We start from the raw sequence: 15,330 nt of genomic DNA, 5'->3' as shown, positions 1-15,330 counted from the left end.
GATAGGACAAGGGGTAATGGTTTTAAACCAAAGGAGGGTAGATTTAGACTAGATATAAGGAAGAAATTTTTTACAATGAGGGTGGTGAAACACTGGAACAGGTTGCCCAGAGAAGTGGTAGATGCCCCATCCCTGGCAGCATTCAAGGTCAGGTTGGACAGGGCTCTGAGCAACCTGATCTAGTTGAAGACATCCCTGCTTATTGCAGGGGGGTTGGACCAGATGACCTTTAAAGGTCCCTTCCAACCCAAACTATTGTATGATTCTATGATTTGCTCTCCTCCAAATTGCAAACTTAAATGTAGGCAGGTTACAGCCACGGTCTTACTCAAAAGGGCAAAAGGCAATAAACACTTTGAAAGAAAATACATAATCATGGGAACCTCTGACCATTATCTAGTTGGTTTTAAAGAAAAAATGCAAAATCTGTCATTACTCTCTCTATATATATATAAATAAATCTTCTATGTTCCCTGTACTCAAGATTTCAGAATTTTAATCTTACAGAAATTCTGAAGAGTAAGATTTTTCAGGCAAAAATGCCTGACTACTAGTTCCAAATTTCTAAGAAGGCCTTTCCTTGATTAATTTTATCTCCACTGAAAAATATTGTTTGTCAACATCTCCTAATAATGCTAAAAGGATTTAAAAATTTCCATCAAATAAGTTTAAAATAAGATATTTTTCATTTGTAGGTTTCCATTTAAAAGTCTTGTATTATCTAGCTGTAAGTATGACACTAGATACCAAAATGGCTTTGGCCAAAAGGCCTAAGAGCACACCACAGTAAGGTGCACAACTAGGAGTTGTGCAGCAACAGGAAAACAGAGTACTGCGTTAACAACAAAGGGAAAAGTTAAGACTACAGAATTAAAAGTCCCAGACCTCAGCAAATATATATAGTGCCTTTTGTCTAAATCTTTTCCTCAGTGGTTCTTCACATTTCCTTGTTCACTAGCTAGCTTCTTTACTGTGCTAAAACAATGTGTCTTTTCGGGCCAGGGATAAAGAGCAGTAAAATGTCTATTTTAGCAAACTAAAATGGTCAAGAGCAACATGGCGAATTCTTGAGCTGGTAAGAAAGTCTGTTTGGTTTCCCAAGCACAGCAGTACCATCTAGACAGATTGCTTTTAGGTCATAAGCTGCCTTCAGGATACCATTTTTTATGAGAACTGATTTGCATACCACCAAGTCTATGCTTAGAATCTGCTAGTAGATGATTTTGATCAGGGTGCCAATGGGCAAGAATCAGCATAACAAAAAAGAACAGCTACAAAAGATAAAGCGAATCAGAAACCATTTTCAGAAGTTCCTTTTTGGTAAGGTCAATGACGCTATCTTTTCATTAGGAAGTGATTTGAGCCTAATCGTTCACAAAATTCAAAACCTGCCTCACTTTTTTCTCTAGTAAGGCTGACTGAGGCCTTTGTGGCAAAGTAGATTTCTGCTGAAAAACAACACCCCTGTTTTAGGAAAACATATTAGTGTTTTCAACACCTGCCAGCTTGGGTGGCTGCCTGCAGGGGTGCCAGAAGTTCAAGTGGTGACAGATCCATGTCAGCCCTCCCATATGAATGGGAAGCACACAGATCCCAAATCAGTTTCACCAATGTTACTCAGTTGTGAAGACCTGTAAAATCTAAAGAATAATTTCAGTCACTATTTCAGGGGTCTCTCAGAGCATTTTCACTGACAGCTTTGTGCTTTGGTGTTATCTAAAATGAAGCATATAGCAACTTCTGTTCTGCAGAAAATCAGGGAACTGAGCTTTAAAATTTGCAAGAAAACTGTCCTCCAAGCTGAATATTGTCTATTTTGGCACACATTGCAGATGTAGTCTACGTTTCAATTTGTACAAAAAATTCATACTCTTTACCAAACTGTATGGTTATGCATCATGGCAAAATCTATGGAGTTTAAGTTGTAACTGTGATTTAAGAATGAAATTCCAATTTGTCCTACAGTTAATAATTATCATTGTGGTGTATTTGGGTATCAGGGCTGTCTTGTGTGCAGCTGTGCCTGTAAATTCCCTGGGTGGCCCAGGAACTCCCCAGCTAGTCTCTGCACAGATGAGATAATGGGCTAATTGGGAACAACAGACCAACTTGAGGAGAGGCTGCCTTCCACCTTCACAACAAAGTGCTTCACTAACTATTTCAGGAGCTGTCCAGGTGGGACCTTCAGATGGTCACAGAGATGCCTGCAGGCACCTCTTGCTGGGCCAAGAGCAATAGACAGACACTATTTGTACGCTTCAAAGTGCTGATTAACATCCTGGGTGGACAATCTTGCCAGACCAGGTATAAGAATTAACTAGAACAATAGTTTGGGGAGTTCTTCCAATTTAAGCTGAAGATGTCATGCATGCAAGGATGCTTGTAATGGAGACTTGCATTGCCATCTTGTTCAAGAGATTTGACTCCTCATGTGAGCACCACCTTATGCAAAGATTCTAATAAGTTGATGTTGTAGGGGTTTTGTGGTGTTTTTTTTTTTAATAAACACACTCTCTTTAAGTGTCTGTGCCACACCTTTTCTCAAAATGTCAAAGATGTAGAAAAGTGAGGCTGAGTGAGAAGAGACTTTAAAATTCAATCCTTTATCAACAATTTACATTGAGACCCTAAAATGACAGTCAATAATTTTACATATTGAAAAATTTGGACAATGTTCATAACTTTGTCCTTGTCTCCTCTGCAAGACTTTTCCCAGCCAATAATGAGAAAGGGAACAAGTACATTTTTCTGTTTTCCTGCTCCCATATTTTCTTTTCGTAGATTTTGACAGCAGAGATTTAATTCATGAATGCAAAATATTCTCTCTTTATGGCACTAATTTTGTTATTGCAACAAACATATTTCCAAGAAAACAATATCACAGGTGGTGAAATTGATAATTTGTGCCAAAGGCTAAGGCCTTGCCTCTACTAATAAAAATAAAAATACTAATCTACACGGAGTTTTCACTCCTTCTACGACCAGAAAATCTGCACCAGTGAGGACTCATAGTTATGAGGTTTGCTAGCGCAGATGCAATACATAGAAAAGGACTAACATATTTTCTTTGTTTTCCAGGTTAGTTTGCTACTGATGTCTATACTATGACCCCATAAGTCTGGAACCTAAACTTATACAGTACTAAGGCCCCTTTACTTCAACAAATCTTAGGTGAGTCTGACAGCATGTATAACCTGACTGGCAAAAGAAGAAAATGAGCACTGTAAGTACCCTCACAAAGACCTTGATCACCATTGTCTTAGAATGCTCAACCAGGGGAAATTTTAACATTGAGCTTAATGTGAATTGAAGTTCATATACTTCTGTTTAAACACAGATTAGGATTTCTGACAGACAAATGCCACTGAAAAGCTGACAATCTAATTAATACAAATAACTATCTTCCCCACTATAAAAACGCTCTGTATTTTAAACAGGTCAATTCTGCTGTGTAGAAACGAATATGATAGCATATGTTCTCTGAAATCCAAAAAGAAAAGTCACAGTTACTTTTTTTCAGGTTGTGCAATGATTTTTTTCACTGGCTATATATGCCATAAAAATAATTATATCATCAAATTGAAACTGTTCTTTAGACATTTTACTTCTTCACAGAAGTAAAGAAAAAACCCACCTTGTTTCACAACATAGTCATCCTGAAACATACAAAGATTTTCTTACCCCAAAGATATGCAGATATACAGAGTAGAGCTGGGAGCCCAAGTATTTACAGGGGAAAGTGAAGTTGTACAGGTGCCCACATACTCATTTATTCTGACTAACTTTAGCAATTAAGGAGTTGCCTCTGGGCTACTACTCCACATTCCAGTCTGATAGATGGTTTTGGCGTCACCGCCCACAGAACCACAAGGCAAAGTTGGAAGTCATTTGCCTGCAAAAGAGCTGTGCTCCTCCCCATGGAACAAGGGGAAAAAGAAACTTGACTGTGACAGAGACCCAGCCTGGTGATTGCCCTGTTCCTGCAATATGTTTCTTTTTATCCAGTCAAGAGTGAAAATTGCAATTCTACTCATAAAAACCCATCTCTCCAAAAGTTTCATGTTGCAGAGTAAGAGGAAAACAAATTGAAATGACCAATGCCTTTTCTGAGGTCTGATCTCACAATGTGCTATGTCTGCAGAGCACCTGTAAACATAACGGGAATCATGGGACCGAGTGTGTGCAGTACAAGTCAAAAATCCAAACTCTGCCACAAAATCCCAAATCTGCAACATAAGGCAAAAATGCAGTGTCTTCGTACTGCATTTGATAGACTACCACAATGGGCACTTAATCTAGTGGCTGCCCATAGGCACTACTACAACAGAAATGTTTAAGGACAAAAGACACAAAAGAGTTTTCTGTATAGCTGAAATTCTGAAGACAGTTTTCAGTTCAGTTCTAATTGTATATGTGGTTAATGCATACTTAATTAATTTAATAACTGTCACTCCAGTATTACGGTAGGATTAGGATGACATTTTTTCCTGTAATGCATCATGTGACGTCCTGGGACTGTCAAATAATTTTTCACCATCAGATTATCAGAGACTGGAAATGAGACTGGGCTTTGGGGGTTCATGCTCTGATGTGGGTTCAGCTAACGCACTGTTTTATCTAGCTGGGGCGTCTAGCTCATTGGCTCAGAATAGTGCTATCACCGGGTTTTCTTCCAATTCATATTGGCAAGAACCTCAGATTTTGGCAGAGGGAGAGGGAATTTTTTAGCTTAATTTTCCATTCTTTGTTTTTTCTTTTTACCAGATAGTTTACCTATTAAGATACCTACCCATTGAACAGCATACATTGATCTCTATTCTCTACTTACAGCATAAAATTTTGCTTTTGAGAACTTAATACCTGGTTTAATTCAGGTCTTTGTTTCACCTCCTCATAACCAGAAACAGCTCTTGGAAGAAGTCAGTGAAAGTCTCATAAGGTTTATCAAATATTTCTCAATCTATAATTCTAACCTGTAATACAGTCAGAAGACTGTTCATCCAAGTGTTTTCTACTTCCACCCAATGTTTTAGCTTTTTGCACAAGAACAAGGTTAGTGACAGTTGTATTAATTACACGACAGAAATACACATCAAGTAAAATGATTGAAATAATTATTTCAAATATTTTATTTAAATTATTCTGTACGAAGTTAAAACTGTGGGAGAGAGAATAAGAGTTCCTTACTAGTAAGAGTTTTGTTAATGTTACAGTGTAGTAAAAATCCTAGAATGATCAGCAGAAAAAACATTATCCTTTCTTCTTTTGCTACTGCCATTTTCTTTCAGTTTTGGAGATAATTTCTAAATTGCAATGTAATTCTGGCTTTTAATTTAATTTTTAAAAAGCTATATTTCAGTACATATTTCAAATACAGAAAATAATGTTGGTATTTTCATTAAAATAAACTGCAATGCTGCAAATCTTACATTAAAATATAGATACACACTAGTAATTAAAAAATAATAATCAAATAAAAAGCACAGCAGAACACTTCAATTACTGATAGTAATCATAGCATAATCTTGTCCTACCAAGTGTGTCTCCAGGTACAGTTTAAGGCTGTCTGTCTCTGCTTTAGGAGGAGTCCAATTCTCTGTTGTTTCCATGGCTTCATTTAACCAGTGAATGAATTCATCCAGCTTGCTTACAAACCCCTTACCAGATAAGAAAAAATAAAGAACAAGAAAAGCATATTTGTTAGTAAAATGGCAATCTGAAAAATGTATGCTCAATTTTTTTGTTTTAAGCCAGGAGAGTATTGTACAGTAAAATATTGCCTTTTACAAGCATGCAAAGAAAAAAACAATTAGCAAGTGGCCTTCTAGTAAATAAGGAGCACAATGGTGTTTCTGGGGATAATCTAAGGTGATATTTTGGGACAGGACAATGTCACGTCCATATGACTGTGATAAAATGGAGAAAACAGCAAAGTTTTAGAAGGTATGAGGGAGATATATAAAAAGCTGCATATAGATTACAATGCAAATTGAGCTGCTGAAGATCTTGCACTGGGCAGACTGGGTGTAGCATGAGCACTGTTGGTTGAAAAAAGTGCTGAGCAAAGCTGCATTAACAAGTTCTGCATTGTTAGTGCTGTAGACTGAGGGAAGAAACTACTTGTCAGAACTTGGGTCTTGTGATTCCTGTTTTGTCTCATAAGATGAGACTCAGAGAGAAGAAATCAAACAGTAGGTGAGGCAGGATATATAGCATTTAATATAAATATTGCTGATTGCATATGAGCCATGCAGATGGTGCTCCTGAGAAGACAGGAGCTCCTGCTTCTTGGGAGCACCATTTATTTCAAGATTAGTACCAATTATATTGTCTGATTAAAAACAGTGTCCCTGAATTTACATGATTGGATGATACTATAGGTACATATTGAGTACAGATAATTTTACCGAAGTCTTATCCACCACAAAGCAAGAGAGTAAATGGAATAAACTGACAGTGATGTTTATAAGCACCCTGAAAATTAACACTGAAGAGGAATGTCCATCTATTACAAGCATCGTAAGTTAGGTCTAACACTGGTTATATTATTAGTTATTAACAATGAATTTCGCAGCATGGTGAGAATTTTAATTTCCAGTTGGATAACAACTCGGTATACACACTCAGTATCTCACTCTCACCACTTTATTTACGGAATGATTTCTGGTAATTATTAGTCCATTGACATAGCTAAAAGCAAGCTAAGCATAAAATTTTTAAAGATTCCTGAGTGATTCAGGAGCCCAAATCCCCTTCTCCGAAGTGGCACATGAAATTGGAATTCTAAACGAGACAGAAACAGGAGTTTGAGCAGTTGGCGCACAGCTGCGTTATGCAAAGAAGTGCAACAGTAATAACCCAGACTAAGCAGAGCCACACTTCCTTCAAAATTCATGGTAGCAGAGTTATTTTGGCCCAACGCTGTGCCAAGAAGCAGGGTCCAATAATCAACTCCTGGCTTCCGGCTGAAGCGGCAATGCTTCTGAAAAGAAGCTAGCCTCTGGCGGGCCGCTCCAGTGCATACTGCAGGCATGACAGCACTCACTGAGGCACTCTGAAGACTTTAATTATTATTATTAGTTTTTACGTGAGTCCCTACGAGTCCTCAGGATGAGAAGGAGGCTATTGCCATCTCTGATTGTCCTGGTTTCAGCTTGGATACAGTTAATTTTCTTCCTAGTAGCTGGTATAGTGCTGTGTTTTGGATTTAGGATGAGAATAATGTTGATAACACACTGATGTTTTAGTTGTTGTTAAGTAATGTTTACACTAGGCAAGGACTTTTCAGCTTCCCACGCTCTGCCAGGTGCACAAAAACTGGGAGGGGGCACAGCCAAGACAGTTGATCCAAACTGGCCAAAGGGCTATTCCATACCATATGACGTCATGTTCAGTACAGAAACTGGGGGGAGTTGGCCCGGGGTAACGATCGCTGCTCAGGGACTGGCTGGGCGTTGGTTGGCGGGTGGTGAGCAGTTGTATCGCTTGTTTTTTCCTGGGTTTTGTTCCTCTCTCGCTCTCTTGTTGTTTTCCTTTTCATTACATTTTTTTTCCCAATTATTAAACTGTTCTTATGTCAGCCCACGAGTTTTCTTACTTTTGCTCTTCCAATTCTCTCTACCATCCCACCGGGGGGGAGGGTGAGCGAGCGGCTGTGTGGTGCTTAACTGCCGACTGGGGCTAAACCACAACACTGTTCATGGAATCCACTGTATCTCAAAGCATTATAAGGAAGAAAACTCTTATTCTGTGGGTTTCCTTGTAGGCTGTTTATCAGGACATTCCAGAAAGGGGGAAGGAAGACAGGAAAAACAACCCAGTGGATATGGCAACCGAGACGACGTGCCTCCACTCTGGGACAAGTAATGAAGGTAGCTGCATCTCCTCTCTCCCACTGGCAAGCCATGCCACAAGGGCTATGTTCCCCACATCAAGCCATGGGATAGAGGTGGGGCGAGATGTTGCCCTGGCTCTGTTGCTTGCTTTCTTCCAGCTCGCAGTGGAGCACAAGAGATGCCAGACTGGCAGAGGAGTGGGAGACGTGAGCTGAAGGGGAGAGGAGCAGGAGGAGTGAAGTCCTTCTAGTCCCTCCAATAAATCTCTGCCTGCATTTTAGCAATGTGCTGTCCTTGAGAGACAAGGTGATATGGTAAGCATAAAAAAATGAAGAAAGGCTCTCTCTTGTATACGCGTCATGTATTTTACGGAGACAGACACGTAGAACATCTGCCTCCAGTACTCGATGTCTGTATGCCTTCAAAAGGGTGCTCAGCAACATTGCAGGTGTGCACCAGTATAAAAAGCAACTACTAGCAACCGAGTTACTTCTGCCCTCTCACAAAACGTGCCCATGTTTTAATGTCTGCTACTTCACGTTGGTGCTTAGAAACTCCCGAGCAGCAGGCTCCAGCAGCCCGGCGTGTATCCCCTCGCCGCACAGATGAGGCGGGCTGCAGGCCTGAGCAGGCCCCGGTGGGGCACACGGCACGCCTGGGGGCTAGATTGGGGGCATGGAAAAAAAATACAGATCCAGGCTCCTCCAGAACCACGATGAGCGAGGTTATCTGAGAAAAACGAGGTAAGGCTGCAAGCACCGGTGCCACCTGGCACGTTAGGATCGCGGCTGGGGACACGGTGCCCGAGGGGAGCCCCGCGGCAGAGGGGAGCACCGGCCGCGGCCAGCCCCGGCGGATTTTCTTCTGCCAGGCAGCACAAATCACAATGATCCTACTATTTTTCAAATGACGGCAATAAAATTTTATTGAAACCATTCGAAAGAGCACATCTGTAGAAACCGAAAATAGCGGAGGGACGGGCAAAGGAAGGGAAGGGATGGGAAGGGAAGGCAAGGCAAGGCAAGGCAAGGCAAGGCAAGGCAAGGCAAGGCAAGGCAAGGCAAGGCAAGGCAAGGCAAGGCAAGGCCGGCCAGCGCGGGGCCGCCGGCGGAGGGAGCGTCGCCCGCCCGCCCGCGCGCCGTGCCTGGGCCCACAGCGCCACCTGCCGGCGCCGCGCCGCCCCGCAGGGCGTCGCGGGGGCTTCGGCGGGAGCGGCGGGGACGAGCCCGACAGCGGAGCGTCCCTATGGGCACGCACGTCGTAGCGGAGGTACAGGCCGCGTGTTTCAAGCCGTTCGGAGGCGCGCCAAATAGAAAGCTATCTTTATCTCAAGTCGGTTGTAAGATTAAATTGTAACAATGCAGGTCCTGCTTCATTCGTCACAACTTAATGCTCAAAACAACGCCCCGTTGGTGTTCTTTCAGAGAGGTGCCTGGGATTCCGTCCTGTTTCTTTTAACAGCCTGATGCCAGTGAGCAAGGAAGGAGCCACCTCTGTCATCCAGCCACCAGCTTCGTGCCTCGTCCCTGCCTGGAGGCAGCTCCGGCTTGGAAATGGAAACCTGTGCAAATATAATCAACTGCAGCCGCTCTGGAGTTGCGGCCGAGACTACAGTTCGCTCTTGGTGCTGAACTTTCCTTTCTCGCCTTTGACTTTTTGTCAAGGCCTAGTTATTGATGGGCTTTGAGATCTAGGCCAGTTGTTGCCATCAGCTGTAGCCCAGGCCTGGTACAAGCGGTTCTGCTCGGCTGTCGCAGCTGGCCCAGGCAGCCACAGGCGGAGGCTGCCTGCTCTCTCACACTTCGAGAAAGGGCATCTGCAGTATTGACGGTCCATGTTGCCCTGTCACAAATATAAATCCGGGTCCTTAATCTCCTCAAGTCTCAAAACAGAGGGGAAGTCCAAAACATAATTTATCCCCAACTGAAGGGCCACTGCCCCTCCACAGATTGACCAACACGGAATCATTTCTCTGTAATCAAGATGGCCTAGTTAGTTGGAACAGAATGCAATTAATGGTGTACATGTACTCAGGGACACAAACTGCATTACAACAGTTGCTTTTCTCATCATTTAGGATATTTCCCAGAATATACTTTTTAAAATAAAAGCTTTAGGCAAAATACGTTCTAAAAAATAATAGGGAAAAAACGTTGTCTTACAATACAGAAAATCTATTGTGAGACTCAGAGTATGAAACTATGCTTTCAAAAAACCAGATTACAACATAAATTATATCAAAACAAAGGATGAGGCTTAATATGCAATCCTAAATCCAAATCCAGGAGTACTCAGTGAAAGAAATAAATTTGTAGGATGAGAAATCTTAACCAATACAGGATATTTTTCAGGTTTTTTCTTCATTTTATACAGATGCACATGAAACCACATTATACCCCTTCCTAGACACTTCTTACCTTTCTGCTTTTTCTGTTTGAATTTATGGTTTTCTTTCTCTAGATTTTTTTTTTCTTCATCATTCTTAAGGTGGGAAAGAGTTTCAACAGGTATAAACTTCAGTGGAGCTATGCGGATTTATACTAGTTAAGGTCTGATCTAGGCAGTATCACACTTATAATGAAAATACTGTAAAATCTACCCAACTCATGCTTTGGTAATGGGAAATTATACTATTGTATTTTCCATCAAAACTTCTTGGAAGTTGAAAAGCCATAGTCAGCCACATTGAAGCTAAAAATTACTGTACAAGAATTCCTCAGGGAGAAAAGAGGGGAACAGAGCAGAAAAAAAGGAGCACCAGTATAATCCAGTTTCTGCATTTTGACCAGCTGGTTCAGTTTTGCAAATGTAATAGTTTTGTACTGTGCTAGCAAGCTAGATGTTGCTAAAAAAACCTCAAGCCCCTACATGACACAGCATAAAGCTATTCTTATTCTATGCTGCTTAGTACAGAAACAAATGTTTCTGGATTGTTATTGGATGATTTGTAGCAACTTCTGTAGTAAAGTTTGCAAACAATGATAAAGCTCTTTCCATACCCCATGCAGAAAATTTTTAACCATTCACCTTTAAAACATTCAGCTTTTCATTTTGCTTTATGACAGTTTTGCAGATCTTCCTAGGGAGAGGCAGAAAGTTCTAATCACACATCCCTGAACAAAGCTAGAGCAAAAATGGCTTCATTTGAAATTTGGCACGTACAAAGTTATTTTTTGCGGTCTAATGCTATTTGCTCTGGATGGATAAGAATGAAAAAGACAGACAATTGTAAGTACTGGGGAAAAAAAAAGAGCTGTAACTCAGTGTGCCTGCTTTGGTGTCTTATATAATGAAAATATACTTAATTCAATTGTTCTATAGAATTAAGGAATTAATTAATTAACTGAAGAATTAAAAATAAATTTGATGGGATTTAACTAAATATCCTGAGACTTCCTCATTAATGACCAGAACACTCAAATTTTTTGAATCGTAAGACGTAAGAATTTGCTTGCTGAGTCACCCAAAAAGTGCAGGGATGGATCAGCTCGGAGGCCAAAGGCATGCGTGGACACAGGGCCAAGGAAGGGTGCACCTGAAGTGTGCCTCCCACCCTTGCTCTGGTAAATATAAGGGCATACAAAAGATACAGATCCCCCAGTTGCTGCACAGGGCTGCAAGGCTCCCTGCACCCAGTACAGCTGGTCAAAGGATCTTGGGTTAGACAGCCTGGTTGTGTCTGGCATGTGGGATAACGGAGTGGGAGAGCAGCTGTGGTGGTGTGCTGCCAGTACAAGAAACCCTGGAGATGGCGACAAGGCCTACAGAGGTGGTCAGATTAACAAGTCTCATGCAGTTCATTACATTTAGTAGGACTGCGTGTGTTCTGTCTGTCCAAGTATGTGTCAGAAAACTTAAATACTTAAAATGAACACAGAAATAGGCAGTCTTTGGCATCCCAAGCAGTTTGTGCCCGACTCCATTCCTTTTTCCTGTTTTGCTGGATCCTGTTAGTACATTCCTCCCTACTCACGAAGACTGTTCAGCACACCTCAGTGCTCACTACCTGAACCCCACTACCGCCTCTTGGCATGGCCCAGGAGTTCATCACCCCCTGTGTCTGTCCAGCTTCCACAGTCCCCTCCTGCACTTTCCCAATGAGCTTCAGAAGCTCACCCCATCTCTGGCCAAAGACCGACCTCCTTTAGAAATAGATATCCATTAACTCCCACTTCCTAGTTGGTGGCAGCAGACCCGAAGGTGATGCTTACTGCCATCAAATGAGTCAATCCAAGGAGTTTTGGTACCCACTGACCCTAGCTACATGCTCTCGCGGAGCTGGTGGCACAGCCAATGTTCATGGTCAAAAAAGGACAAAGTAGAGCCCAGAAGAAATGTTATGGGCTGTCAGCAAAATAACGAGCAGTTGACCAACTTAAAAACTTCTGATAACAACTACAGAACTAGTGATGACAACATAAGTGCTTATGGTACTGTAGAAAGGCTCCAGTCCCTGCATGTTCTCTTAGCTTGTCAGGGGTGTTGCGGAGACACATTCTCTTTGGATTGCAATTTTCTGCGCAGCACACAACTAAGACCTCCCAGAAAAGCTTTTACTGTCACAGTCATCAAAAAAATGTGTGACTATGAAGTGAGTCACTTAAAATTATGCACAAATGCTTCTCAACTAAGCTAAAACCACTTCTTGCACTAGAACTTTTAAAGTTTCCTAACTTCATTGCAGTGGTTTAATTTTACTTTTACATTACAAGCTCTCTCTTTTTTTGGCCAGATAGGAAAGTAAACAGTTCTGGTGTTCAATAATTTTAGCACTTCAAATGATCTCATTTAGGCTTTGAAGTTCAGCTTTCATTAATTGAATGGAATGGGAAAGGAGGAAGTTTCCATCTCAGCTGCAGCTATCACTTTACAAATCCAACTTTTATTAGACCACATTTAGAATATGGTCTAATAAGCCCAGAAGCCCAGTTCTGTAATTTTGAGCTTTAGTCTAAGAGATAGCACATTTATGGTTACCAAAAAAAAAAAAAAAGTGAAAACATGGAATTTTTACTACATTAAAAAATGCAACTTCTTTTTTTTTTTGGTACACTAAAAGAAGCAGCATCTTACATATTTTTAGTATATTTTTGACATGAGATTCCTTTAGATGGGGAATCTCGATATGTACACTTAAAGAAGCTAGCATTAACATTGCCAAAATTATGCCATAAAACACAGAGGATGAAACTGCATCCAGTTAACATTATGAAAAGTTTTATGGCCCTTATCTTAGACCAAATTTTGGTTTTGCTTTTTATGGAAAAAAAAGTCCCAGATTTACTGTGCCTACATGCCACAGCAAAATTATTTCAATACCTTTGGCTTGTAATTTTAAGCTGTGCAGTGTTAACACCGCTCAGTTTATTAGTCTAACATTTTCATTTAACATGCATGCTGGCTTATACTTAAGGCACTTTTGGTCATTGCATTTGTAAAACTACAAAGCCCTTCTAATGACTTGAACTAAGATTAAAATCAGAATAAAAGAGGTGCGCCAAACTATTAAATGCAAACATATGAAAATCATCTGCCATGTTAAGAGTTAGTTAGTTAGTTAGTTAGTTAGTTAGTTAAGAGTGACAGTGGAAAGTCTACTGTATTCCACAAACCTCAGTGTGGAAGCACCAGACAACAGTGCTTGTTAAATCACTACCCCAGACCTTTTTTCTCCCTACCTTCCCTTTTATTACACAAAGGGAGTTGTCTTCTTAAAAGAATTGGTTATGAGGCTGTGTGCTTAAAAATGAATGTCCAATTTTGTTGCAAGCAGGCAGTGTTGTAAAGTTTGTTCCCAATTTACAAAAAGACTGAGCTCACAGAGGGGTCTGTGTACAAGGATGGGCTGGCTCTAAGGGCACTTCTATCACAGAATGCATTAAGAAAACCCTTTGTCTAACCACAAAAGGACTTGCATATTAGTCTCAGGAGGAACACATTCCTGCCCATGGACTTTATTTTCAAAAGGATAAAAGTGCACTTTCTTCATAGGCAAAGGTAAGTCAAAGAAATCCAGGTACTCAAGAGGATGAGGCTGCAACAAACTGCCACGGTCAATTTAATTGGAGTTAGACCCAGAGGCAACGATAAAACCATTAGCAGTACAGATGTTAGGGATCCCCGAGGAACCAAGATGCCACAATGGAAAATATTCTTTGTGTGATATTGTCAAGATTCTGTGGCAGACAATGATCTCACAGAAACATACAACTGCCCAAACACATCAGTAGGATGGCAATACTTAATATGCAGTTCAGGATACATTCATTAAGAAACACTTCAGAAACAGAATTTAGCAGCTTTCTGCTGAAGAAATGCCACATTTACTCTATAACCCCAGCCTATGAGAATATGCAACTTAAACGTTCCCTCCAAACAGGGTAAAAATAAAGATCAAATACTTTTCTTAGTGGACATCCATGTAAAGATACATCTTCAACTTCTACTATGTACTGTCTAGTTAAGTGTTTTTAAGACCAACTGTTAAATTACGCAAATCTTCCACAAGTGCCACCTCTAGGCTTTGTGCCCAACTACCACACACAGCATTAGAAATTACTATTGAATGCATTTTCCCTAATGGGCATCTATCTAATCGGTTGTGATTTATACGGTTACAGAATGGAAAGTGGTAACACAGGATGTTCATGACTTTTCCTGGTTTTAGAGTCCCCAGGATGCATTCTGATGCTGGAAAACGAGACAGATTAATAAATAAAAATATAGAGTTATATCAAGCAGAGCCAGTCAGACATATCTCAACTTTTCAGGGAGATTTCACTGGAGAGCTGAGAGTACTTCTAGTCTTGAAACAGTGAGGACAACAAAGCACAGTTCTTACAAGTCTAGGAAAACACCACAAATTAACTCAGTTCTAGCTTTGTCCCTAAAAGTTGATGATAGGGTACTCAATCTTAATTTTTGCTGACCTTTTGGTCCACTGCTAAATCAACAGATTTTGCTAACATTTCCAAGCTATTTTTCCATGCTGTATTCTGACTAGAGCAGGAATGGCAGACAAGATTTTTAAGTTCTCTGTTTCCTAAACCCTTCTAGGTAAAAGAGCGAGAACCATAAGGGTAGGAAAGGCTTAAAAAGCATGATACAGAGAAACATGCAAAGGTTGCTTTTCAATCCATTAAAAATAACTGTATTTGAAGACAGTGAACCTGGTTCTGCAATAAAAAGTTCACTGCCCCCATGGGACTGTTGACTTTATTTCTGCTTCTAGACAAAGAGCAGGTCATGCTAATCTGAATATTAAGAATCATTCCTAAATGTATCTCTGTAGATGACTTAAACCTTTCCATGATGCCACAAACGTAATTCTTTCTTTACTCTATGCCTTGTCTTACCTTTTGCTCAAGGTGAAGATCTACTTTCTATTTAAAAGAACTACCACAAGGCCTCCGCTGCTATTTGAAACTCACAAGATCTGAAAAGGGACATTCTTAGTAGCAGCAGATTGACTGTGGCGCAAAGATAGATACAGGAA

The 15,330-nt window shown here is 40.6% G+C and overlaps 1 protein-coding gene across 1 annotated transcript in view; it reads right to left on the bottom strand.

Annotated features, from left to right (window-relative positions):
* Nucleotides 1–15,330, bottom strand: part of AKAP6 (A-kinase anchoring protein 6) — a 234,603-nt gene that overhangs the window by 159,338 nt on the left and 59,935 nt on the right. The window contains exon 4 of the mRNA XM_075503120.1: nt 5,535–5,657. Within this exon, the coding sequence (XP_075359235.1) occupies nt 5,535–5,657 (123 nt within the window). The remainder of the gene's footprint in view (nt 1–5,534; nt 5,658–15,330) is intronic.

The sequence above is a fragment of the Mycteria americana genome, chromosome 5, assembly GCF_035582795.1.
Source record: "Mycteria americana isolate JAX WOST 10 ecotype Jacksonville Zoo and Gardens chromosome 5, USCA_MyAme_1.0, whole genome shotgun sequence".
NCBI classification, from domain to species: domain Eukaryota; kingdom Metazoa; phylum Chordata; class Aves; order Ciconiiformes; family Ciconiidae; genus Mycteria; species Mycteria americana.
This window is presented reverse-complemented; position numbering and strand designations above follow the sequence as displayed.